Source organism: Corvus kubaryi, unplaced genomic scaffold (genome assembly GCF_017639235.1).
Source record: "Corvus kubaryi isolate FWS band 111438036 unplaced genomic scaffold, C.kubaryi_AGA036_p1.0 37354, whole genome shotgun sequence".
Taxonomy (NCBI): domain Eukaryota; kingdom Metazoa; phylum Chordata; class Aves; order Passeriformes; family Corvidae; genus Corvus; species Corvus kubaryi.
Window position 1 is genome coordinate 13,629,666 of NW_024581116.1, and position 25,694 is coordinate 13,655,359.

The 25,694-nt window shown below is 36.0% G+C and overlaps 1 protein-coding gene across 5 annotated transcripts in view; it reads right to left on the bottom strand.

Moving 5' to 3' along the window:
- Positions 1–25,694, bottom strand: part of ASAP2 (ArfGAP with SH3 domain, ankyrin repeat and PH domain 2) — a 90,574-nt gene that overhangs the window by 18,375 nt on the left and 46,505 nt on the right. For 3 of the 5 annotated variants that reach the window (XM_042033042.1, XM_042033039.1, XM_042033038.1), the window contains exons 6-22: positions 25,356–25,485; positions 23,195–23,280; positions 21,737–21,812; positions 21,152–21,238; positions 19,439–19,447; positions 15,797–15,900; positions 15,620–15,689; positions 10,505–10,592; positions 8,655–8,703; positions 8,380–8,546; positions 6,871–7,004; positions 6,053–6,147; positions 4,194–4,383; positions 3,693–3,778; positions 3,374–3,489; positions 2,850–2,917; positions 1,124–1,237 (exon numbers count right to left, since the gene is read on the bottom strand). In XM_042033042.1, coding sequence (XP_041888976.1) covers positions 1,124–1,237; positions 2,850–2,917; positions 3,374–3,489; positions 3,693–3,778; positions 4,194–4,383; positions 6,053–6,147; positions 6,871–7,004; positions 8,380–8,546; positions 8,655–8,703; positions 10,505–10,592; positions 15,620–15,689; positions 15,797–15,900; positions 19,439–19,447; positions 21,152–21,238; positions 21,737–21,812; positions 23,195–23,280; positions 25,356–25,485 — 1,669 coding nt within the window. The remainder of the gene's footprint in view (positions 1–1,123; positions 1,238–2,849; positions 2,918–3,373; positions 3,490–3,692; positions 3,779–4,193; positions 4,384–6,052; positions 6,148–6,870; positions 7,005–8,379; positions 8,547–8,654; positions 8,704–10,504; positions 10,593–15,619; positions 15,690–15,796; positions 15,901–19,438; positions 19,448–21,151; positions 21,239–21,736; positions 21,813–23,194; positions 23,281–25,355; positions 25,486–25,694) is intronic. The other 2 variants (XM_042033043.1, XM_042033041.1) reach the window with 1 other exon arrangement.

Here is a 25,694-nt window from a genome sequence, read left to right on the forward strand (position 1 = left end):
AGAAGAATTAAAGTGCTAGTGCTTGTAGAAAGAAAAAGTCAAATTTCATTATCCAGAGGAAAAAGGAGTTTTTGTTAGCTATTTTCAAAAAATGTTGTGCTCACATCTGAAGACTAATATAAAGTCTACTGTGTATTCCTTGTACTTTATAAGGAAAGCAAAAAAGGCATAAGCACTTATAATACCACACACACAAAGAACAAAAACCAGTTCAGTACTTACATGGAACACTTCAAATTCTGAAAGCTTCAGGATGTCATTAGTATTTTGTAACCTATACATAATTTCAACTTACTTGTCCCCTAGACATTCATGCCATTTTTAGGTGTCAAAACACGATAGTTTGTTACCTGTCTGTTTAGGTGCTTAAATACTTTTTCAAGTTGGGCCCTAAACTGGGAAATTAAATTTTGCAAATGCAGTGAAATTCCTGTGCTATTGGAATGTTTTGTAAGATGACCACTGTTCAAGCCATCTGGACATGGTCCTGGGCAACTGGCTCCAGGTGATCCTGCTATAGCAGGGAGGTTAGACTTCCAGCCCCAACCATTCTATGATTCTGGACCTAAAAGTACCACAACTCCACAAAAAATTTCATGCATGAAAAGCACAAAAATCAAAATTATTTTATATGTGAAGATTCAGAATTAAGACCCTACCCTGCTATTAATGGATGTAGCTTATTTAATGCACAGGTTCAGCTGAAGACAAAACAATGCATAAACTGTTCTAAAGTTAAAGCCATTGACTGGAGATGTTTCACAAACATGCGGAGAGTCTGAGGCGCCTTCCTTTGTAAAGGCAATTTTCCCAGTTCATGTTAGATCTGCTTCATGATCAGCAAATCTAAATATTTCTGATGTATTGAAACCAACTATTGACTCCATTGAAAAGAAGATATAACGCATGGCTAATTATAATTTGGCACCACATGGTCACGTTTTAAGAGGAAAAAGAAGACTAACTATAATTTCAGAAACAAAAATTCAAGCTACTGCATTTTACTACAGAACTTTATTTCCCAGTATGCTTTTTACCTATAGTAAAAAGCAAAGTTATTGAAATAATTATGAACATCACACTTACACATATATGTGTACAGAAAAATAATGCTGACACAAACCTGCAGCTTTTCATCCACATCATCATCACTTTCATCCAGATCTTCATGAAGTAACCGCCATTCATATTCTACATGGACATGAGAATTAAATCTTCCAGACAGTGCTTGAGTAAGCTAAGGAAAAAAAAAAAAAAAGACTGTTGACACATTACGTGCAGTACATATTTCAAAACAATATATTTAAAATCAAACAAAGTCCACATATAGGAAGAATCTTGCTTTCAGCAATCTGGAAAGTTACTGCACTGAAGTAAGTTTAAAGAATTAAACTGTGTTACCAAATACAACAGGAATAAATCAAAAGTAACTAGACATTTCATCAACCATTGTAGATCCACGTTCCATTTTCTGATAAGCACCACCACATTGTATTTGCTTTGGTTTAGAAATTGCAATTCAAAGAAATTAAAACTGCAATGGCAGTTTTCTTGAATCAGAGTCACTTATTGAGAATCCTTGATCCCCCCTAATATGGGGGGGGGGATCTGGGCAACAAGATAATGGCCTTAATCCATGGTCTTCACCCATAAAAAGTACTTTAGTAATTAGATTTCAAGGAGATGTTGGACACTTAGATTCATAGAATCATTAGGTTAGAAAAGACTTTGAAGATCATTGAGTCCAGCCAAGAACCCAGCAACACCATATTCATCACTAAACCATAGCCCTAAGTGCCACATCTCCACCACTTCTAAATACCTTCAGGGAAGGTGACTCAAGCACTCCCTTGAGCAGCCTGTTCCAATGCTTGACAACCCTTTCCAGAAGAAATGTTTCCTACTACCAATCAAAATCTCCTCTGGTGCAACCAGAGGCCATATCTGCTTATCCTGTTGCTTGTTACTTGGGAGAAGGGACAAATGCCCACCTGCCTACAGCCTCCTTTCAGGGAGTTGTAGAGAGTGATAAGGTCACCCTGAGCTTCCTTTTCAACAACCCAAAGAATCCCAGCTCCGTCAGCCACTCCTTGTAAGACTTGTGCTCCAGACCCTTCACCAGCTCTGCTGCCCTTCACTGGACTCATTCCAGCCCCTCAAAGCCTTTTTTATAGTGAGGGGCCCAGAACTGGACACAGGACTTGAGGTGTGGCCTCACCAATGCCAAGTGCAAGGGGACAATCACTGCCCTGGTCCTGCTGGCCACTCTATTGCTGATACAGCCCAGGATGCCATTGGCCTTCTTGGCCACCTCAGCACACACTGGCTCATGTTCAGCCAGCTGTTGACCGGCACCCTCAGGTCCTTTTCCACCAGGCAGCTTTCCAGCCACTCTGCCCCCAGCCTGCAGCACTGCAGAGGGTCGTTGTGACCCAGTGTTGGACACAGGACTTGGCCTTGTTAAACCTCATACTGTTGGCCTCAGCCCATCGATCCAGCCCATCCAGATCCCTCAGCAGAGCCTTCCAACCCTCCAGCAGATCAACACTCCCACCCAACTTAGTGTCACCTGAAAACCTATTGAAGGAATCTTACTTGTGCACCTGTGACTAAAAGCTCAACAGAATCACCCCCGGCCTCAAAAATTTTATAATTTCTGATGCATCTGAAGAAAAATACAGTTTTCTTCTTAAAAGCATGTAACTTTATGTAAGCATATAACTATTTCTAAGGATATAACTATTTCTAGTACACCACTATTGCATCTGGAATATATTCACTGAATATTCACCTGTAAACTGTTAAATGATCAGACATGAAATGCACACACAGAATGACACGATACTCACCAACTCTTCACAGTGAGTATGTTTTAAACGTTTAGCTATATCAAGTGGTGTCTCTCCTGCTTCATTTGCTATATTACAGCAAAAAAAAGAAATGTGTGATGAGAGGTGTCACTATTAACATGTCCATTACTAAAGACAAACCTGCAGATACATGGTGACGTTCTAGACCAACACACTCGAAAACTCATCTCTTTCTTTCATAGGTAGGTCCAGCTCACATCAACCCCTCTGAACATGACAAGCAGGAGCAATTCAACATGCCACATATATATGAATGATAGCCATGAAATGGCAGGATATAACTTGACAACAAAACAGCAATTAAAAATCTAAATCTGTTTAAAAATTAAGTGTAATATATGTCAATTTTAAACTTAAGAGTGAATACTGATTCTTTAATAATGAAGATTTTATTTACAGAATTATGATAAAAAATGGAGGAGAAAATACACTTATTCCAACTTCACTGTTTCTTATCTGAAGCAATGACAAATAGGAAATCTAAGTACACATTACCCTTTTACCTATTTCAATAGAAGCCTTCCCTCTCAGCAGCAGTTTGAGGCACTCAACGTTGTCTGTTAGACAGCAATAATGCAGGGCTGTGCTACCTTTACAGGTTTGCTTATCTAGATTGCCACTATTGGAGTACAAGAAAGAAAAAAGGTAATTAAATTTAAGTTTTCTAAATTATTAAACCACTCTCCACTCTCATTAGAAGATTTTCAAAGAATAAAATTACATTTGCAAATACAACTTTAGTACTTAAGCATTTGTATTTATTTAGTACTTGCGTGACTTGACACAAAAGCAATGGCAATATTTAGCTTTCCATACACTTACCTGTTCTGCACTAAAAAGTCAACTATATGAAGGGATGTTCTATCAACTGACCTAACAGCAAGGTGCAGTGCTGTTTCGTCTTGCTCCTAAGAATAAAATGAAAAAAGACATTTGTTTCCTCTGAAGAAGAAGCAGAAATTTTAGTAAGACATTAATTAGTTCAATTAAAACATGTCATTTCAATATATTCAAACATGGTACCATTAAAACATCCGTGAAGACTTACTGTGTCCCCTTCATTCCTTTAAAGTAAATAAATAGGCTGAAAACTAACAGATTATTGAATGATTTAATGTTTAATGTTTTAATAAATTTAAAATACGATAGTATTTGGAAACAATTTTATATTAAACTCTTTAGTATCTTCTGTTATTGTTAAATTACATCATTAAAAGGACATGCATTCAGAACAGTGTTTCAGATGTTATTTCAAATAATTTTTAATTAATGAATGCATATTGCACTTAGAACAATTTGTCTAATAAAATTTACAACACTTACATGGCCATTGGCCAGTGGAATTTTTTCTGTGAGATCCACGCCATCAGCATACACTTGAACTAATCCAAAAATGTCTCTTGATTTGACTGCTTCACAAAGAGCATGCAATTTAGCTGCATTGTCAGCATGCTTCTTTCTTGCGTATTTTCTCTCAATATACTTGGCAGTAATGTAATCTTTTCTTGCATTCCTGAAATTGAATATGATTTACTTCTATAACTTTCAGCAGAAGAGAAACATTAGCATTTCTATAAATACATGCAAGTCATTTGATATCATTCATTGTGGTAATTTTTCTTTTCAAATATGCATGTAACCATGCAGTCTCATATTTCAAGTATGAAATGTAGTTACAGAAAATGAATCAAATATCCAATCAGAAGACAGACAATGAATTTCTTCTTCCAAACACTGTGATGATGTTGAGATCAAGACTACCCAGCTCTATGTATAGAAGATACATCAAAGCTTTATAATGCTGGTTTATGTTGCCCTGCAGGTTTATGTTTATCTGACTCGGTACTCCTACACATGCTGGAAAGGGATGGAAGGCATGGGATACAAAAAAACCCCCAAACAAATCCCAAAAAACACCCCACAAACTATCTTATAACTCTGCACAGACTATCGAGGCCTTGAATTAGAATTCACAACAGTGAGTATGTTCTTTAAACTCTTCACCACAACTGTAACAGGGAGGATGTGCTGGAGCTTTTAGTGAGTAAGATGAAAACTTAGTACACCTGACTCAGCACGAGTTACCACTTTTTGCTGTTGATGCCCAGTAACACATCTACTCCTCTTCCCATCACAGCAAGACAGGAACTTGCATGCCCTCCCAAAGGCATAACCTCTTACCAGCTCTTGGGATGTACACAGCATTGCACAGAAGACATTTAACAAAGTCATACTTTACCACCTAGATACCATGTAATGGGCAAGAAGTAAAAAACCCCAGTAAATGATAATAAATTGGATCAATGGATAACTCTTGTTTATAAAGCATTTGATAGTATTCAGGTTCTCATTTCAAAAAAATAGCCCCAAATTTGATAAGCAGAGTTATCAAACTAAATGATCTTTCTAAATACAAATTTTTAGAAGTGTTCTTATTATATTGATTTAGAATATGGTAAAATTATCAGTAATTTTACTTATTAATATTAATACTCTACATTATTATTAATAGTGGCAGTCAAAAATTATCTAGACTGTCTTGTTTAACGCTGTTTTTGTCATAATGCTGAAAGTCAACATAACGTAAAATCAGCTTCAGCCAAGGCAAATTCTTCTGGGTTTGTTTCTGCATTGTTTACTAGCTCTTTCATGATGAGTAGTATCCAGCCAAGTAGGCAGCTGTCCTTGCTGTATCTCTGCCATCCCTGTTCAGTGCTTTCGAGGAATTCAGTTAAATGTTCTGTCTTCATTCCACAGAGTTACAGACTTCGGTCCCAGGCGTAGTTTCTAAATGCTGTTTGTATCTTTCAGGTAAATATGCACCTTATTACAATTTCTATTTTGTTTTCAAATAGCACAAAATTAATTGCTTTGGTTTTAATCCCTGTCCTTGAATGTCTTTAAAGTTCCCAGCAAGTCATGGTTAATTTGTTTCTGTCCCACAAACCATGATTCAAAGAGTTAGTAAGATATTCCCTACTATTAGGGAAGATACAGTCAGATAAAACTCAATAAAACAGACATGCAAATCATCAGAAGAAAGGTTTACTCCTTGGCTATAAGACCATAAATAAGACATTACACACAATCCATGGCCTGCCAGTGCAAACCATAATGGCACAGCCCCTTAGCAATATTAAATTAAATGCCTGCCTTTTCAGAAGTAGTGGCTTTTTACTTACATATCACTGCTTGGATTGGGTTTGACCATCTCATCAACTGGCAGACAGAATTCCATAATCTCATTAAATCCAGCATTCCCAATATTCTTTGCAAGCTGTTAAAAAAGAAAATCCCACAGCTCACTTAATAAACGTGTTCAGTTATTGGCCATACACATAACAAGGGGAGGACAAGGGAAAATGAGAGCTGGGACCCCTTATTTCTTGATCTGCTGCTACGTCAGCAGTAACAAACAGATTAGGTACTTTCTCTGGGTGTGAGCTTTCAACTGGGCTTTAGTACATGAACAAGTAACTGCAGAATAATCCAGCAAGACACCAGTTCATACATTAAATGCAAATACTTTGTGCTGGGTAAGAGCACATGTATGAACTGCCACAGAGCAGCTGAAAAGTGGTAACTTATTTGTGTAGCAAAGCTGAATACATTTTCTTTCTTTGGGGATTAAAGTTCTCTTCTAAAATAATGGTAAATAATTAATGGGCTAAGTATTTGTGAAGTCCTTCAATTTTTAATCTGAGGCACATTTCTATGTCAAACAGCTGTGTTCTTTTAAAAAGCAACCAAGGATAAAAAGACTTGAAAACACAGAAAATATGAAGCCTCTACTAATTTGTATTCTAAGATAAGAGAAAGTTTACAGTAGGACAGTATGTTCCAGAAGGTTCCGCTAAACGTCAAGAATTAAGCTTTCTTAAATTATGTTTATCCAGAGACAACTTCAGGATGGGAACATCTTGCTAAAGTGACAAAAATATACTTGTGTTAGAAGTATTTTACAGTACTATTTTTAAGTTAATAAAAGCAATTTGATTACCAGAAGTTCAGATGTTCCCAGCACATCTAATGTAAGCGATTGCATTCTGGAATAGTGAACACCAAGTTCTCTATGAATTCCTGAGCATTCAATGCAAGTTAAAATTCCCAAATTTGTTGAAAGCCAGGTAGGATCTGAAACAGAAAGCACCCACAGAATTAAAATTTATTCAGGCAATTATTTCATTCTAGAAAATGTAGAATACAGAAATTAAATTCTGCAAAATAAGATTCTTGTGCATTAATTATCTTTTTTCTTTTTTTTTTTTTAATGTCTTTACATTTACTCTACCTGGAAAAAAAACCAGGATTTGTTTTAATGCTGAAAGAAGCGAAGTCAAAAATTTTTATTCTATTTTTGTGAAGGACATTTCTATCCAAGGGGGCTCCTCAACTACTCAGTATGTCATTCTTCAAACAACTTTCAGGAACTGCATTTTCCCACCACCAATATAACAGTGTCACATTCTCAACTGGTAATACAGGTGCAATTTAAACTGAAATAACAATGTTTACAGGGTTGGGGCTCTTGTGTACTTCAAACAGACTTTAGACTAAGTGAAGCAGAAGTGATTCAGAAGTGCACATACAGCACACACTACAAGATTCTCACTCAACGACTTCACAGATACTAAGGCTCATCCCTCTTCTTTCATAGCCCTTGGCTGTCTTTTCTCCTGGTATTTTGCATTTACTACATCATTCCCTCATCTTCCAGTCAATTAATTAATTTCTGAAGATTTAGACAGCTGAGTAATTCATTTGTTTGATAAATATTTGTTAGTTGCCATTTACACTCTCCTTTTTCAAAACAGCAGGCTTGACTCTTCCCGTAGTCTTACACAATTATCTACTGCCAGAAGTAACTATTGATTTGTAAAGTGCATAAAGCATCAGAGTTGATGCTTTCAGCTACAGTTTCACATCAAAACCCCCTGAATCCTGCAGTGCCCCTGTAACATAAAAGAACACAGGAAACAGCAGGATTTAAAAAATAATTTGAAGAGGGTTAAAGTCGAAATTCATTGATCAACAAAACCAGCACTGCAAACCATAGTCAGCAGGCGCATTCTTCTCAAAATGAGTACAGCCTTAGACATACAGACATATTCCCTGTCTCACTTAGTCAAACATGATTAAAAAAAAAAAAAGTGTACTAAGAAAATGCTTCAAGTAACTTACTTGAAGCTGCTCAGTTTTACCTAAATCTTATATTATTAACCCATATTTTATGTAACTTCATTTGATTTATGTAAACAAAAGCTACAATTAGCAAAATACATAGCAGAAAAATAAGCTTCTTAGTAACTTCTCCCCTCTGACAATAAGCATATAGCAAATCAATCTCACTAAAGTAGTTCCAAGTAGTTCCATTAAATTGTTAGCATATTCTACTATGTGTATAATTTTTGTGAGATAATGAGTAAAAGTGAAAGCATAAAATATTAGCTTAAATATTCTCATGAGACAAAGAATTTTTACCAATTAACAATATGCTTAATTGAGTCACCTTGTGCTCCACAGTCACAACAAACATCATTTCCAGTCATCCTCTGGACTTCAGATATAATTTCTTTTGTCAGTTCCTGGACAATATTATTTTCTCCTGTGTTATCATCTCCTTTGAATGCATTATTTAAAGCTTCCTCTTTGCTGTTTTGTAGCACAGATGTCCATCTAAAATGGCAGTAATATTTTGCTATTAAGTATTTTGGCACTTCTGAAGTTCAAAGTAAGTCTCAGTAGAACACCAGTGTCAAAAATAAAATTATCAAAGTAACTCACATTTGACATTCCTGTTCATCCTCTGCTTGAAAGTGGTATGTTCTGTCGTCTGCACAATAAATAATTCACATACTGATTAAAAAAAATTATTGAAAAACTCATCTTGCAGAAATCTCTCAATGAAATCTAAAATTAATTGATTCCTGAGGTCTCTATTCTCATCACTGGAGTGTGTTGACAGAAAAAATGTCTATTTAACAAGTTTCACCTTACTACCTACAGTTTATCTATTATTACATCCATGTTTACATAAGGTGGCTTGCTGCATTTTAAACAGAAGTTGTTTTCTTCAGTGCTGTGCTTTTATCGCATGAGCAGCAGGAGAGCAAAGGAAATGTTCCATGTTCTGGATATAACCTCCGTAATCACAAGTTTAAAGTTCTGCTGGGGGGAAGGGGAGTAAAATATAGAGTCCCTATTTGAGTTTATCTGTGTATGTAAGAAAGATTTGATCAAATGAGTTCTTAAAACCCAGTAATCACAAATGGCAAAACAAATCTGCCAGACACAAAGTCCAAACTACAACCAGCGTAAGACCCAAGCTGTTTCAATTAAACCAAGCTCACAATTTCCAGTTTACTACTGTTTTTCTAATTCTAAGCATTGTCATCATACTGTACTACTAGAGAAAAAAGCATAATACATTTTAAGTCTGTGGAGCAAATGAGATATGATACAGTTTAATGACCGAGTTGGAGAGAGAATAGTTGAGGTAAAGCTACTGGCAAAAAGATATTGTAAGGCAAAAACTTCTAAAGTTTGAAAAATATTCAGGCTAAAAGGTATTAAAAGATAGCTTCAAGCATGGAAAATACTAAGACAGTGAAGACATATGAAAGAACAGAAAGGAAAGTGCTACCTAAAGAGATTTTATCTTGCGATGATAACAGCAATTTACATTTTGTAAAGAACAAGGAGGTTTTTTTTAACTCTCCAGTAAAATGAAGTGAACAAGTCATCTGGAGAAGGCTAAGAGGCCAGTTATGCCTTGTCAAGTGTGTGATAACATTGCAATAAGCTGATACTGGGCAAAACATGACACAGTCATCAACAAAGAAAGAAAGCACAAAAGTAAAGAGGGAAGCCCAGTTGGTTGAGCAGAAATTTATCAGCTGTGTGTTGCACACGAGGATTCAAGTCTATTCACATAAGCAGCACAGCTTATATTTACAAATGCAGAAGAACTTCATGCTTATGTTCCTTAAATAAAGGAACAAATGAGGAATACATATGTATTCTTCTCCCCAGATAATCTGAGATACCTATTTCAGTAAAATATCCTAGTGAGGAAAAAAAAGGAAACATTCTACTACACAATTTCGTATCATCCCCTTCCAACACAAAAATTATTCTGTTTTGGTGGGTTTAACATGTAGATTCTTTATCTCACCTTTATATCTATTATCAGATAACAAAACCAAAAAATGTTTTCAGTATTTTCTTCACAGTTGCATAGTAACCGCCAGAGTTAAATTTTAAAAAGTTTTAAAAGCATCTTTTGATCTTGTGCAAAAGGTGTAACTTTTCAAGATGATCAGCTAGGACATTTTCAGCATGAAGAGTGAGGTCACAGCAAAAAATAGTTACTCTGCTGTAAGACAGCAAAAAATTATATAGAAAAAAGGTATGAAGACAACTTTCAAAAACAAGTGGTTTTCCAAAGAAACAGACACAGTTAGTTGCATTATGCTAAAATAACTGAAATGTCAAATTGTCAAAGGAAGAGCATTTTATAAAGGGAAGCATTCTACAATGGCAAAAATGTTCAAGTGGATTACTGACACATCTACAGAAATAATGCAAAATTCTGCTATGAGCTGCAAGTAAAAAGACCTGAACAACAAACCTACGTGAAATGAGGTCAAAACACTTTTTCTCCTCTGGGTTTGTTTTCACTTGGCAGGTTAACAGATTGAGCTTTGCTGGAGGTCGGTTAGCCTATTTGAAGATAAAACATATACATTTTAGTATATCCATACTGACTGAGCCCGGCAGATTGAAAACACAGGATAACATCCCGCTGGCCAAAAAGACTTGACAAATGGCTGTTTAATTTTTAAGGTCCCCAGGTTTTGATTCATGTTTTCTTCTGCATCATGGTTCGTAAACCACTTGTATTTGACTATTTTGTTTACTGGAAACTGGATAGACACTACAATTTTGAAAGGAAGAAGGGTAGAATCTCTTCAATTACCAGTAACCAGGAACACTTACCTAAAGCAACTGGATATGAAAAAGAGACAGGTTCATCCCTACATTTAATCCCCTAACACTCAGACATTCAATTTAAAAAAATTACTTGTTTACTTTTCAATAATTAACCATTTTGACTCCTGCTAATATCTTTAAGGGGTCCCCAATTAACCAGTTTAGAACAAATGCTGAATTTTTAAATTAGTAATGGGACATAAGTGAAGGAAAATAAGAAGTTTGCACAGAAGTCCTGCAGCAAACATATGTAAAAGTAAACTGAGCTAACTGATTACTAAAAAAATCTAGTGAAATAAAGTGTATTTTATAATGATATATGTTTTCTAGTCAAGTTTCTCTCAGGTATTTCAGTTCCTTTTTGAATAGAAAGTGACAATGTTCTACTAAGAGCAAAATTCACAAGGAACCTGCATTTTGAAAGACTCATAAAGGCTACAAAGACTTTTCAAATAGCACCTCTGCACTAACCTCTTCTTTCCCTTAACCTACCTGCTCTACAGACCTGGAGTAGGACCTAGAAAGGTATGATTGCAACCTTGACTTGAGGAATGGCCTTCACTTCCTACAATTAATAACTTGTTTCACTCTTCTTTCGGAATAATTAAATCAGAAAGCAGATTTAACTAGTGAACCTTTGCTCTAGACAATAGTATCTAAAAAATAGTACTTTAAACTATTGGGAAAGGACTATCATAAAGATAGCAATATCCACGAACACATTACCACACTTATTGTTGCATTCTAACAATATTAATAGACTGAGTTGCTAAAATAAGATTTAAACATCTAAACAAGAACTACTATCAAATGAAGCTGTACTATCACATAATGTAATTAACTTGCAATGAATCATAAGAAATGTACATATTCTCACAATCTCATCCAAATTTATTAATGAAAACATTTAATTCCAAAAATCAAGGGACAAGTCAAAAGATTACAGATTCCCTTCAAACAGTCTGATAAAACAATGTAGTTGGCCAAAAAATAATAGTATCATTATATCTGAAGAACAGTTAAAAAAAAATCAAAACCATGGACAAACATAAGCAAGGAAACAATTATGTATTTTTTTCCCTGTTAGAAAAAAAAGAAGCATGATGTCCTTGAAAAATAGCAGGCTCATGCTTTGCCCAGCACAAGCAGCAGACAAAACAAAGTCATGCAAGCTTTGAAACAATAAACGTGCAGGTCACTTGCTGGGCAATGTAAAACAAATTATACCCAAGAGAGGTTTTGGAGGCAGCAAGATGACAATTTATTGACAACTGCATTGTACGCTCTGCCTAATAAATAGCTTTTCAAATTCCAGGCTTCTTTTTAGTAGTAAAATGTATACAGTTTTAATTATTTTGTTATAAATTATATATGAATATATACAAATATTTATCAATTATTAATTATATAGACACTGGGCAACTCATATATACCTTTCTCACAGGCTCTATGAGAATGTAAAAATGCAATTCAAGTTAAGAGAGAATCCCCTCGCCCCAGGACTTTGGATCTGAAGTGCATTTGGGACCTAATTAGTTTTCTCTAACTTGTGAAATATGAAGCTGTAAATGAATGCAGTAAAATGCTTCAGAGAGGTCTGAAGGACCAGTGCACACAGGACTTGCCCCTCTGGACAGAAGAATGCAGCAGAAGAACTCAGTATCACAATCTGAGAACCCAAAGAAATGGCTGCAACAACAATAACATATCCTGGGCGAAAAATGCTTATCTTGGAATCCATACATATTCTTGAGCTTTTATCTGAGGAACTCCTAACCTGAAGTCAGCATTAACAAAGGTATTAAAAACCCTTTGCATATGGCTGATAGCACCTCATTCATGTTTCCATCCGGCAGCCTCCCTGACCTGTGCCTGCTGCTTGTGGACAACACACTTCCACCAAATGGCAGGTGCTGCTTGGGGAGAAGTTGAAGCTTAAAGACAAAGGGAGTTAAGGCTGTATGAGCTCTTTAGCCACATTAATTCAGACACTTGGCAGGATTAGGAGACACTAGGCATGGAAAACACTAACAAACATGTAACTACTATTACACTACTTGTTTGAAACCTCTGAAATTCACTTTCCTGATTGAGTCTCTGATTAGACAATTAAATTTCAGACTACTGCTGAGTTTTTGGACACCCATGTTAACATGTCAACACCCTGAAAAGATGTGCTGCCACCTTTCATGCCATACACAGACTTGAGCATCAACTCATGTTCCTTCCTGCAGAAATGGCAACCCTCTATCCAGCAAAACTGACTCATAATCTATTCTACCAAAAAAAAGAAGTGAAAGAATCAAAAAGTTAGGCCTCTGAGACAATGCAGGAGTGCCATGATACAGAGCTGGCTTTACAAAAGGCATGAGCAAATATGTCCATTTAACAGACTGGTTGGCTGATTTCATCATGCATTTTTTCTGGTTATAAGTGATCAACTCCTGGATAAAAACATGAAATCTGATTGTTTTGCCTTCAGATTGTCCTATTAATCATCATGGTATAGTATTCAGCAGTAAAGAAATGACAACAAAAAAAGGTTCGATGATGAGTCTCTCTTACATTCCTTTCTTTGCAGACAACCAGCAAATGTTCTTTAAATACAAATCCAGTTTGAGGAATCTGATATTTCTGAAATCTTTTTGCCTTGTGACTTCTTGATCTGGAAAGCGCTTAGGAATTCCTAATTACATGTTTCAGTCTGCTTCTATCATGGTTTTTTCATCCATATATGTTAAATGTATGAATGCTGATTTCTTCAAAGCTTTTCGTTGTCTAAAAGTGTAACTTCTGTATGCCTATGCAGCCAGGCACATACAGGGTCACAGCTGGGTGACTGACAGAGAACCAAACATATTCTCTCCATTCATCAGGAGAGCACTTGGCAGGCAAGTTTAAGCACCTGCAATCGCCTGAAGATAGTTGTTCTAGAGACCGACAAAGTAGTCCCTCATAAAGAGAGGCTACATGACCAAAGAGAAATCCATGAAAAACACTTAGCCTTTAAAGGAAAAGCATTTACAAATTTGTATTTGATAAAGAAAACAAAACCGACAACTGAATTTCTGAGATTTTGATGAACTGCTGGGATGAGAGAAACACATCATATTTCAGAGACCAGGAGATATCAACCCTGAGAAGCTTGGAAATCAATGTTGCTCCTTCCAAATTCTTGGAAGACATTTAGAGCAGCCCAGAAAATTTTTAACGAACAAAAATCACTTCTACCTGTTTCAGTGTCTGTGAAACATTCAATAATTTTTTACATAAAGCTGCCATCAATATATAAGGGGGAAGTGAGCAAATAAGTGACAATACCTTTTAGGAGTGTATTTTAAAACAATAAGGGACTTTTCTAATGTTGTAATATAAAAACATTGAGACCAAACCTGTGAAACCCACCCACCTAAATTAACATTTGAGTATCTGCCTTAGGAACTGATTTCCAGCTATGGCCCCACTGATTTCAGTGGGAACTTACTGCTTCTAAAAATGCCAGAACATCTGGTAGACAGCTTATAAAAAGAGAAGAAAACAGTATCTTGATAGACTCAGTAATTGTACTTGCAAGTGAAGGTTTTCAAATTCTGCTCCACAAGCGGATTTTGTAGCCTCTGCCAGCTCTGAGCTGCCCCAACTACATTCCTACTGGTACCAGTACAGCATGTGCAATATCAAGCACAACCACAGCACATGGAGACACCAGCATGGAATACACCAACAGACTATTCTCTGACAAAGACACACTCCAACACACCCAAATTAGAAGAGGAATAAACAAGGGGATAATTTCAAAGCTATAGTAATGACTCTGCTTTGCAGGGCTGGCTTTATACTCCTCCTTAACTCCTGATTATCAATTCTGATAATGATTTGTGGTTAGATGCACAAATGAGAGATTGATTCATTTTTGCTGCCAGGGTCAACTTGTAGTCATAGCAACAGGCATAACAGGATGAAGAATAGAACAGTTCATGAAGAACAGAACAGTTCATAATGGGACCAAGAAATAGGACTGTTTATTAGACCAAGAATGAGAAATACTGTCAACTGAGTTATTTTTTGCCTAAAGAAACTTTCTTAAAAGTTTTGAGGAAACAATATTAAAAAATGTTACAGGAAAGCAAAACCAAGTTTAAAGCCAAGTGCAAAAGGTCCAAACCGTGACAGCATAAAGATTTAAAATTTTAACAAATGTTTAATAGTTATAGTTAATGTGTTCAAATACTGGTAGCAGTAATAAAGAGGGATTTGTAATTCTCTATTTCCTGTCATTCTGGTAGAAGTTGTTTTTAGAGTTGATTTTCCCCAACAGCTACTCCTAAGGAGCTAACAGACTACCACACAGCAGCAAATCTGGGGGAGAAAAGAGATTCAACACACTCTCAGTTTATCTTGCAAATGTTTAACTCATATCTAAAAGATGGCTTAATGCCCAACCATATCTTTAAAAAAAAAAAAAAAAAGTATTTGTATTTCTAGGTAGCCTGGTAAAATATGAACATTTACAGGAACTGAGTCACTAAAAAAGCCTTTTTTTCCCATTAACAGTCACAAACATTAAAATAGCTGTATTTTTAGATACTGTGTATGTCTTGATACATTTCTAAAAGGCTGCCTTAAAAAAGATATCCCTCATATTCAAAACACTGCATCAGGAATCTAGCTAATTCCAAATTATAAATATAGACCAGCAGAGCTTGCCTTTCTGTATTAGCAACCATGTACATAAAATACTGTAAACAAATACTTACTGTACCATGGGAAATTGTGAGAAAACCATTTTTAACTGAGCACTTCCTTTTCTGCCACACTTTTCTGATTCTAGTTTAAAGGGGAAAAAAAGGTGACAGTTTTAAATATATTTTGTATTGAATTGCTTGAGCTCTTAGCACCTAATATTTTTCCCAGCAAACTCCAGCAGTACTTACCCATCGCTTTTCTTGTACAGACTGCCACTCCGTTCAGTGCCATGCTCCTTGTTTCCCTGAGGCTGATGTAAACTGTAAGCTGTACTCTGACGAATCTGAGAATCCTGAAATAATCAACAGCAATTTGTAATGCATTCCACACTTTCAACCAAACTACCCCCCCATTAATGAGTTTCAGAGCTTTTCCTTCCTCCTCTAATCCAACAGGCTAAATGCAGTATGCTTTTCCTCCTCAATGAGAGAGAACAAGATCCATTTCTTTTTTCAGAGGGCACCAAAAACATTTGAGAAGTATCCATTATCAGCACTTGCCAAAATCTTTTTAATTGCTTTTATTTAGATGCACTCTTGGCCTTAATATATAGGGGTTTTAACCCCAAACTTAATTGAGTAGAAGGCTTCCCAACTCACATAAACACTGTAGGGTACAAACATTAAAGATTATTATTACCCGCAATTTATAGTGCACTCTTCCATTGAAAAAAATAATTATGTACATCAATTTGAAGAAGCAATTTTCTTTGTGGAAACAAGTCAAGTTATTGTCCGAAAAGCAGAAGAGACCTCCTGGAAATATAGTTCAGGAGTCATACAAGAAAATTAAAAAGTCCTATCCAAAAAAGAATAAGTTAAAGCAAAATATCGAGAACAATGCAGAATTCTGAGACAGGAAGAGACAAGGATTAATTGAACCCTTCTCACTGCTCTCAGAACTACCCAGAGGCAGGACTCACTGCTGCAAGAGTCCAACTCCTTAAAAAATAAGAACCTGAAAATGAGGAATCTGATGTGTCACACTATACTAGCAGCAGTAACATGACAGAATGGACTTTTAAATGCATACAGTAATGACTATTACTTAAAATTTTCATTTTTTTCTTTTCTACTGTCATTGCTCTATGGACACAATTACTCTCATGCTACATATGGCAGCTAATACAACTATAGCAAAGAAAAAAGCCACAAAGCAGATCACCAATATGACTACGAACTATTCTACACATGATGGTAGGGACAGAGCTCCCACCTACACCCCTGTTCAGAGCACTTAGGACTCCACACCTCCAAGCTGCAGGATTTCAGACTCATCCTGAATACACTGCTGGAGCTCAGTGGTCCTGAGAACCATGAGCTGAGCTCCACACAGGCTGCAGCACTCCTTGGTGCTCCTTTTCAATACAAGCAACCTGTGCCTGCTCCCTGCCTCTCAGCAAGTGATCCAGAAAGCCATAGCAGGTAGCTACAACATCATCTGAGCCTTTTAAAGGCACTACAGAACTACCACTTAGCTGTCTGTGCCTGACAAAGCATCCCTTCAGATTTAAACCAGTCTGCTTATCATTCCTTTCCACTTTGTTTAAATAGAATTATTTGGTTTTGCACTCTGGCTGCACAACATAAAGCCAGAACAACATTTTTAAAATATTCCTGTCACTCATTAAAAACCATTGCACGCATACATTTACTGACTTCTGAAGAAAATCTGATCTGACACCAGCTATTGTGCCCTACCAATGCCTTGATCTCTGCCTCCCACTAGTCAGTAAAGGAACTCCATTTCCAAGATTAGAGGTCTTACAGGAAATTAATTTCAGTTCTCCCCATCCTCAATTATGTAAAGATTACGGATGACCTCCAACACCTGCTCATAGCACCATTCCCATTACTTTAGTCTGTGCTGCTACTTTTTGTGCATTATTTTCTGCCTCATTTCAGCTACCTCCCTTCATCTGTTTAGGCTCAGCTGCTGTGTTTGGCCCAACTGGCAAACCAATAACACAAGCTTCCTGCCTTATTTCAGCAGGAGAGGAAGCTGCAGCAGCTGATGTGTATTTCCACACATTCATGACTGAACAGTATCTAAAAAAATTTAATACTATTTCATGAGAAGAACTTAAAGACAAACATATCGTCCATTTTAAATTCTCAGCTCAGGTCATGTCCAGACCAATATTGTCCAACCTGATTGCCAAATGATGGTTTTCCACAGCTGTCTGACAAGAAGTTCATGATTTTGATCTAGCTCCTAAGAGACGGGATACCACCCCACAAATCACCACTACAATTAACATCCTTCTGGTCAAGTTCAGCATGCCTTTTCCATATGCAGGCTCTCCAAAGGATCTTCCCTTATTTCTGGTTTGCATACTGCACAAAACAGAGATAAAAATCACATATAACAGGGTCAGACCCAATGGCCTCATTGGAGGAGCAGAAACAATGTACATTACATATGGGAGGAAATGGATCTCTGCAGGATAGAGGACACACACCTAGTGCAGAGTATTGTCATTTTAAGTATATATTGAACGTAACAAGATCAGAACAGGCTGAAGTACACAAACCGAAGCAACTGAACTTTGACCACCTTATCAAATTTGAAATGCAGATAGGCATATAAAAAGAGGTGAGTAATTTAAAATTTGCCGCATGTTTTTAGTGAATCACTTCACTGACCATAGAAAGGTTTGAAATTCTTTCTTCCAAAGTCTATAAAGACATACTGACTTCTACGTCAAGCTGAACAGCAGAGCTAAAAACGAAAGAAATGTGAAAACAGTATTCTCTAAAGATGGTCTGTGACTACTGGTAAGAGATATTCTAAAATCCTGTTTATCAGCCCCACTATGTGAACACAACAGAACTTTTCATACAATGTGCTTTAACCTATACACAACAAATTTTGGCCAGCCATTCCACAGCTCCCATGAAGCAGGATTTTTAGACTGTTTGGATCACTCCTGTGTGTAAAGCTGCCAAAAAAAGCTCTCATAGCTCTCCCAGAGCCTGAACGTCTCCGACATTTGCAGGGTCATTGCCAAGAGCATGTTTCAGAGATACATCCCTTATCTATTATAGCCCCACAAAGTCTCCAAAAGATGTATCTATCAGAACGCCCTGCAGGCAGCCTTTCCTATAGCACAATTACCATAATTTTTGTCAAGAAACATAAAATTTATCCTATTTTGCAGTGGCCTAAACAGATTATAGGTTCTACCAAAGAAGCAGAAACAAATCTAAACACTACAGTCACAGGAAGTGACCTCACCCAAGGTCATGGGAACAAGAACAGTCAAGGCAATACAACTCTAAGGTTAACTCTGAAACTTGCAGAACTTCTACATTTGAAAAATAAAAGCTTAAAAATTAAAAATTACGAAGGTGTACACAAAATTACATTTCAAAAAGAAGCTTCAATACAAACCAGGTTTGAGGAAGCTGTGTGCAGGAAGAAACTATGCATACAGGCACAATGAAGAAAGGTTCACTAAGAGTGCTTGTGTGTTCAGTTTTTTAAACACAACAGGAACAATATTTGTCAACGTTCTGTCATTTCATACATGAAGTCCATTTTAATTAAAAACACATATATCTTCAAAATCTTGCAAGAACATCAAATCAAGCAACTGGATTTAATTTCCAAAAGAAAGTACAAAGGAAATCACCAATTTGTCTTAAAACAGTTTTCTTTCCAAAGAAAAATCTGATAAATTTTTTGGTAACCTTTTTCTCCTCCAAAGAGGAGAAAGAAAGAACCAGTCTTTTCATGCCAATAGACAACAACTCAGAGGAAAAATCCAGTTTCTTGAAATCTGAATGGAAATCATGCCACTATTTTCATTAAAACATAGTAACACTTACTCTCCTAGACTTCGGTCACAAAATGTAAATGCATTTCAGGAAGGAAAAAGAAATCAGTTATAGTAAAGAAAATTACAGTGCAACATGAATAATATTAGTGGATTGTACAGTAAATTATACAAGAACTCTTTGGCATCCCACTGATTAATTGATATTTTCAAAACCTTTAAAAATAATTATAGTACTTCTCATGCTCTGCGGGTAAGCATCTATATCTAAATCTGCAGAATTAATAAACAATGACTATAGCATAAGGCACTTTTTATACTTGTATTTTAAATGTCACAAATCCAGTAGAAATAATAAATTTTTGTGTGTTATTAATTTTTGAGTCTGTGAAAAGATGTTTACTTGTCACATCTTCCATATACATTTAATATCAGTATCACTGACAAACGTTCCCAGCAACCACGAAAGCCAACTACTTCTGGTATCTCTCTTGAGCACAGACCCAATTAAAAGAGGACACCTGATAACACACCCTAAACAGCAAAGATTCCTTCTTCAAAGTGGGCAATCAATGGCTAACCCAAAGCAGTCGCCATTTCCACAAGGATCCCTAGTCTCTCATTCTACCAAGCTCAAATTTGGAAGTTTTTGGCAAATCAGTATAAGTCCTGAATGTCAGGCAGACTTTAAGTAAGTGCCTGCTGATCTTATGGGACTTTGTACACACTGGTCATTATCACAAACTTCCGAGGTAACAGAGTGAAGAGTGTTCAAGACTGTTCCAAATGCCTGTCAGCAAGTCACAGAATCACACAGGTTTGGGTTGGGAGGGGCCTTTGAAGATCATCAAGTCCAACCCCCAGCTGCAGGTAAGGACATCTTCCACTAGATTACATTGCTCAACAACTATCGTCTGTCACCAGTAAAAGCTAGAAGTCATCATGGGAAGATCAAAGCAAGACCGGAAAAGATCAAGGAAGTCTGAGCCCCATAGACTAAACTGTTTCATTTTGATCCCTCTGAGAAAGAGAATCTGAAAAGGGGGAGGGGGTTCATTCATCACTTACTCATGGCCCAGCAGCCACACAAAGGAAGCTGGCTGGCATTTATTTATATCAAGAGGAGGCACTAGCAATCTGAAACAAAAGTAGACCTAACATTTAGGATTACATTATACAAAAGATGCTTACTTCCAGATCAGGGTTTGCCCAATGAAACGACTCTATAATTCATTAAATCTAATGGCAATCGTAATTAGAACTCAAAAAATACTTATTGGCTTGCCAAACTGACCCAGGTCTTGCACACTTGAACACTGGCATTTCAAGTGTGTAAGGAGTAGCAAACTTGATTGTCATTTTTGAAGATGATGACAGAAGTGTTTTGGGATTTGAAGTTCAGTTTTACATAATCTTTATACAGTTTGGAATAATATTGTGAGATAAGGTTCTATGAATAGGGTCTTCTTGATACTGCCCAAGTTCTTTCATTCTCAGTTTCAGCAACAGTGCACTACCTGAAGTATTCGACAATACTGGTAACAAAAATAAATTACTTTTCAGTAAGCCTCATATTTTTAGTGGGAATTCATTTTTTTAAAAAAATGCCTTTGTCAGAAATATTCAATATCAGCATCAAAACAAAGATGAATGAACAAAAGGAATTAGATGTCTGATAAAAGTTAAAATAACTCTATTTTGAATATTAACATTACAAGTAATTAAAATAGGTGTTTCAAAAAGTTAAACCACCTTCTATGCTCACCTCTTTCTGATCAACTTGGAGCGCTGATTTTAAAATATCTCTGAGCTGTGTTAATTGTCTTCGTTCTTCATCTTGTGCTTGTTTAATCTCAAATGAAGAAAAACACAGGTTAAAAATAACATTTTTAAAATTTTCAATGCAGGTCTTTCAAATTTGCTGTCTAATTGAGTCATTTTTTGAGAAATGTTCAGTGCGAATGAAAGCAAAGAGACAAGATAATGTGATCAGTTTCTTTTCCTTTGTATCTTCAGAAAACTTGATAATGATTAGGATATTGCTGGGTTAAGACATTGATATTGCCTCACAATGCTCTTGCTTCCTTGTGTTCCATTTGAAACCACATGTTATTTTCCACTTAATAAACACTTTAGAGCAAAGGCTGTTTTCAATAACATTTTACACAGTGGGGTCCTGAACTGAAACTAAGGCTTCTGAATGCTATATTAAAACAAGATTTTACTCAACAATCTACTCCAAACCTTAAAGGCTGACTATTAAAGCAGGGAGGCAAGTTGAACCAAAATGATCATGCTTCTACTGTAAAAAACTAAATTTACCACACAAATATGAAAGGTTGCTACTCACTGTATAAAGATCTGTCGAGAGCATCTCAATTGAAGGCTTGAGACTTTCAACTGCTTTTAACCCATCCTGAAAGAAACTTATAAAGAAAAGCAAAAAGCAACCTGTTATGAAACTTTACTTTGTATTTTCTGCTTAGAAAGTTGCCAAAGGAAGATATACATATTATTATGCCATGCCATAAACTTCAAAACAGCAAACTTTTTTAATCCATCTTTGACTGATCCACCTCTTTATTTCCATCATAGCTTATTCTAACACACAAAATCCCCAATGAGACTCAGAACTGCCACAATCCACTGCCACATAAATTTTCCTCATTCTCACCTCAAATACAAGTTCTCATCCCATTTTCTGAAGAAATCTTGCAGAACATGCAAGATTCATTTGCAGAACAGCAAAAGTTCTAGTAGATACAAAATAATTGTGACTTCTTGAAGCCACATAATTTCATGTCTGATTCAATCTTTTTACTAAAGGAAAACCCCTTTGTTTCCCAAGCATTAATTATGGTCTATATGCAAACTGAATATGCTACATCTTTCTGTAGTACATGTATTTTGTATTGGCAGAATAATGCTATCTATGCCAAATATTCCAGTTCTTAAAAAAAAAAAAAAAGAGATTTAAAAATTAAATTTTAAGTAATCACAATTACATGCATATTTGATTAAATATTGCTGCACTGTTTGCAACATAAAATATTTTCACTCTGGGAAGCAGTCACGAAAGCGACAACACAACACAGCATTTATGTTGCTGAAATTTTATTAAATGGACAGAGCACATTAATGACATACTGCAAGTGGAACTGATTTTAAAAGCAACACAGCTATTTAGGGAAGAAATACATAGATGCAGACTGCTGTTTTAAGATGAAAACTTACTGATTTCAACAGGTTAGCAGTGGCTCTTTCAAGTTTATAGCTGTGACTTCATTGCTACATGACAGATTTGTAAGACTACCACAACAAAAGCACATAATTCTAATGAGAACTACGTGTTTTATTACTGGGTCCTCCTCTAATAAACTAGAAAAAGAGTGACTTTTTCAGTATTCCACTACTTACGCAACTTACTTTTCTTGAGCACAGAATTAATTTAGATCATTGTTAGATACACTCAAAGAAGTCCATCAAAACTAAAGGACCACTAAGTAATAGATCAAACTAAAAGCTCTGTTTCAAGAGTAGTTTATAAACATGGCAAATTATTGTTTGGCATTCCTTTGGAACATACACCTATATTCAATGTGACAAGCTCAACCTGATTACATGTTTCAGAATATAGTAACAAAAGTAATGACTAATATGACAAAAGGAATCTGTCAAAAGACATCAGCAAGTACAGCTGAATCTTTAGATTTATTTTGAAAATTCCAGGAAAGTGTTATGATGATGTCAAAAGTTGAAAACAAAACATTGTTCCAGTTATGTAGATATAAAGAAAAGTAAAACATACTTGCACTGAGCATGAAAATACTTGATCAAGTTCTGAAGCAAGTCCACTCCTTTTTTAATCTTGATTTCATTGACTTTCAGCAGGTACTGTTAAAACAGTAATTCACAAAAGAAATTACTTATTCCTGCTACAGGGGTTTTTTTTAACACTTTGTTTTCAGTCATATTTCAACAAGTTTTAACAGTCAAAGATTTACAAAACCTAAAAGAAAATGCAGCAAAAAGTGGCTTTAAGAGTTCAATCACACGAAAGGGATTCTTGTCACTGCTGATTGTTGATATCCTGTGAGGATGTTTCACTATGATTTGTTCAAGTTGTTAGAATATCCTTTGTGGCTTCTAAAAAAAGCCTCTGCTAAAGAAAGCATGGAAGGGTTTGTGTAGTACGTTTAGGAACCCATTCTTACACCTAGCAGCGCATCTAAAACTGTATCTCACTGGTTGTTAAATTCATTGCTAAACAGATGTCATTAAAGAGGAAAGCAGTTCACTAAAAAAAATCTGCCTGTTGATTTTATACTTTTCTTTATCAAATCCTTATACATGGTAATTACAACAAATTACAGTTTAGCAAGAGATTTTTCAAAAAATCTACTGTCAAGTGCAAAAGAACTGTAATTACTGTCCTTTTGCATAAGGCACAATCAAAGTCCATATTAAGTGGTAGCTTCTCCCCTCAATACCATAGCATAGATAGGTCAGCCATGCAAGCAGAAGTATGATTGATCAAAGTCCTTAACTGTCCATTAAATGACAACAAATTTTAACCCCAACTTAGACCTCCACTCAAAGAAGTGAATCTCTTCTTAATAATCCTCTAATCCATCTGGTTTACCCCTTCTCACAGTACACCCTAAATGTTTTAAACCAACTAAAGCAGTATCCAGGTGCCACCTTTCATTGTTACAGCTTCTTATGCTGGTTCAGGTGAACAAACGATGAGCCTGAATGCAGACATGCGCACTGGATAGTATTAAGTTACAACAATCACCTCTCCAGCTCCTGGTAATTTAAAATGGACCTCTAGGCATCTGGTATTCAGTTCACTCTCATAATTTATAGAGAACTAGTCTGTCCTTATGATAAAACTTCAATATGTCACCCTTCTGACTTACTATCAAAACAAAACCAAAGTCCTCTTTTATGACTATTCAGAGGTAACTGACTTTAAACTTCTTTTCCTCAAAATCAGAAGAAATACAGGATAAACTTGAGCTATTCCACATTTAAGGTAATTTGATCCAATTTCAGAGACTTCACCCTGCATTATCACTACAACTGACTAAAGTGAACTCTTCCTTTACTGTGACACAGCAAGAGAGAAGCACTTGTTCCTAGTTGTTTCTTAGGAAGGATATAGATGGGCAACTCACTGACAACATCCATATGTTTATTTGTTACTCAAATCCCCTTATCAGTTTCAAACATTTTCAGAATGTGAAGCTTTTATCTTTAGTATGAGTGCATGTAGTTACTAAAAGTGATATTCAGGACAACTGCGGTTATGCTATGCTGGCGTATGAGTCAAATTAGCTATCACGATCACAGGAAAGTCAGTAGAAACACCCATGGTGTATTCCTGGGCTAATGCATACTAAAAAAGAACACAGCAACTTGAGTTCCCAACCACAGAGCCAGACACATCCTTAAACCAAAAATATTCCCATCAGATTTAACATACTGCAAAATCACAGCGATTTTGAAGTAGAAACATTCTTGAAACAAGAATTTCAAGAAACAACTTGAAAGACAACTGGATCCCATCCTTAGCACTTTTTTTCTGCGCCAACCCAGCAGTGTGCTAGGCTAGAACCTCTCGTCATAATAATGCAACAGCTGTCAGCACAGGGAACAATTTAGAGAATGATCAAGGGATTAAAATAACTTACAGTGAAATAGTAGTGTAAAGACTTATTTATTATAATCTCTTCGTGTTTTATGGAGCTTTGCATTAATTTACCTGTTAAGTGAAATTAGCAAATATCTAAATTCCTGGCAAAGTTTGCCTATCAGGATAATAAAAAAACATATTTTCACAAATGGAGTCAACAAATAACTTGCCATTTCCCTTTAATATCACAGCTGCTGTTAAAACAACTACATTTTTCAAAGTTTTCCTAAAACCAGCAGCAAAACAATAATAATTTCACACTGAATCTTACCTCACACATCTGTAACTGGAAGAACCTTCTTTCTTTCTCCATCTCTTCTGCAATTTCAGCTCCACTTATTTCTGTACGAATCATCCCATGCAGCTTAGCATGCTCTTTTTTCTCCTTCTCTATTTTTGTACTATAAGGCAAAAAAAAAAAAAAAAAAAAAATCAGTCAATGAAGCGAGAAATCCACAGCCTCTCAGGAAATCAGATTATTCACAAAGTCTACTGACAGATGTGGAGTCAAACTCCTGTAGCTTTGCATATGACTTACTTCCAGATGACATTTCATTTGAAATTTGACAATGACTAAAGATCAGCAATGACATACAGTAGCTGAAATCTA